Source organism: Acanthochromis polyacanthus, chromosome 22, assembly GCF_021347895.1.
Source record: "Acanthochromis polyacanthus isolate Apoly-LR-REF ecotype Palm Island chromosome 22, KAUST_Apoly_ChrSc, whole genome shotgun sequence".
Lineage (NCBI taxonomy): Eukaryota > Metazoa > Chordata > Actinopteri > Pomacentridae > Acanthochromis > Acanthochromis polyacanthus.
Window position 1 is genome coordinate 5701805 of NC_067134.1, and position 2566 is coordinate 5704370.

Here is a 2566-nt window from a genome sequence, read left to right on the forward strand (position 1 = left end):
CAACCACTTTAGCTCATAATGCTGGTTTTCAATAATAACTGTGGTGAAGACTGGAAGTTTTTGCACTATTTTTGGTTTTCATATTAGCCAATATTCCATATACTGAAAAAATACATTTTTAAAAAACTTTTTTAAAACTGCAATAGTTAATCATTTTTACAGATTTACAAATAATAACGAGGAAAAATCCCAGATTTATTTTTAAAATTCACATATTAACTGTGAAAAACAGGCTGCGCAAAATGTCCACATCAAAAGTCTGTTTTTTTTAATTGTGATTTGTCCTTTTATAACATTTGGCTGTAAAATAGTACCTACTGAATTAAATGATTGAAATCAACAAAACACACAAAAACTACAAAACAAAACAACATTTTAAAGATATCCAAATCCTAAAATGTAAGATTTTATTATCTTACACAATTTTTAAATTGTAAAATAAAAACATTCTACATATTCTAAAACTGTTTTACATAACTTCACTTTTTTTGTTAAACTACCAATAATTTCCAGTAAAATCCTAGAAAAAAGTATTAATTTACATGTTGATTGTAAAGAGAAACACACAAAAATGATATTTTATACAAATAATAATTTATTATTATATAATGTGTGAATGTAAAAACGCACTTTTATTTCAAACTAAAAATTACTGATATTTGCTGTTATTTTACTTTAAAAAACATACAGATTTTAAAGTTTTTTTAATTGAACTTTTAAAACTATCACCTTAATGAAATACATGAAGTGATCCAAACAGAACATTAACATTGTGCCTTCTGTGCGTCCATACTATAGAACTAGCTGTCCCTCAAACACTGAATCTTGTGACTAGTTAGTCTTATTTATAGGGGAAAAACCTTCCCAACACCCAGGTCTTTTCACATTCCTGAGAGGAACCCACCCCCTTTCTAAAACAGAGAGATCTTATGGTGACAAATCTTCAAACCAACTTCCTCCTCTTCCTTTCAGCTGCAGTAATGGCCCAGTGAACTGGATTCTCTCTGTCCTGACTCACATCCTCTGTGCCATAACATTTATGCTGCCTATTCAGAAGCTGCTACATGAATCACAGCAGGCACCAGCTCAGCTCATCACATCCTGACTAATAGTCTGAATATTAGTCTGGGATGATGTGATATCAGAAACCATATCTTACTGGAAAGCCACCACATGTACACACTGCTGTTTACAATGTTCATTCTCATCACTTTGGCGCTGCTTGAGCACGAATCTGGTTAAGAATCTGACAAACGGAGGCGTTGACAGTCGATGTCTCATCCACGCTTTTAAGGCCTTGTTGTTCTCGCTGCAGCCAGGCCATACTTATCTCACACAAGAAACTGTATGTGAGCAGAAACAATCGGCTTGACTGAGTGCATTCCCACCAAGGTGTTAGGTTACATGGGCCTGGTCTATTTAAAAGATGACATCAGCAAGAAGGGACTTTGCAGCATTATCTTTGTCACTCAGCTTTTGAGAAATGGCACATCAGTCACCAATTAATGAATTTCTGGCATGAAGTTGCGATATCAGGAAATAACCCGAGGCCACTGCAGGATAATACTGAGATTACATTTATTACAAATGCTAATAAAAATCCACACCTAATCAGTTCTCACCGTGAAATGATTAAAGTGTCCCATCCAGACTGTGGAAACTTCACAGCAGACGGTGAAAACGAAGCATTTCATTTACATGTGAAGAAATAAATCTCATCCATAAGTGATTGTACATTCATTCACCGGCTCACACACCACCTACTGGATTTTTAAAAAGCCACAATAATACAATTAGCCTAACAAAGAAAATGGTAATCACGAGTCAGTGTGACTGCATGGGTGGGATGAATCTGAAACGACCTGAGAGGACTCTGAGGAATTTTCACACCAAAAAGCTCCAGGAGAGCCAGACTGAAACAGCAGCCTATAATCTGTGGGTAGTGCAGCTGAAACAACAACAGCAAAAAAAAGAAAAGAAACATGCATTCAAAAAGCAGGCATTTCTCCCAGGCTGCTTCCTGTGTTGCAGGGTTGAGATGTAAATTATTTAATGCCAAATGCAGCCCATTAATTAAATGGTGCAAAGAACTGCAAAGCTGTCATTCACACAGTCTGTATTTACAGATATCGGTAACAGTATGATACATTATCAGACCAGCAGCAGATTCATAGCTGGGGGGGATGCACAGATGCTATAAAGCAGATGTCCACAGTCCTCAACACATTCCAGGCAGCTATAAAAACAAGGAGCAGAGCCCCGTCTCTGACTGTCTGCAGCAGTCACAGAGCTTCATAGAAACATTTAGTGTTATAACCTGATGATCCCAGCCATGCTTCCCTCCCTCCCCTTCCACTGTCTCTGCAACAAGCACAGCAATCTGATCTCCAGCTAGCCCTGTTTTTGGGAAGCACTCTGCATGTTTGGCCAGGTGTGGGTCCTCGTCTGAAAACGTTCCATGACAGTGGAAGTTTCAGGCCACGTCTCCGTGTCTCTCTGCTGTCCACTGTGCTCGACTCCCTGCTAAATTCATCAGCCATTGTTTTCTCTGCACAGGCATTTATGA

General features: G+C 37.8%; 1 protein-coding gene across 1 annotated transcript in view; it reads left to right on the forward strand.

The window, feature by feature from the left end:
- The first annotated feature begins 1837 nt into the window (after positions 1 to 1837).
- The window catches only part of LOC110970380 (coagulation factor VII-like), a 4451-nt gene continuing 3722 nt past the window's right edge, over positions 1838 to 2566 (forward strand). Inside the window, exon 1 of the mRNA XM_051942327.1 lies at positions 1838 to 1939. Coding sequence (XP_051798287.1) covers positions 1838 to 1939 — 102 coding nt within the window. The remainder of the gene's footprint in view (positions 1940 to 2566) is intronic.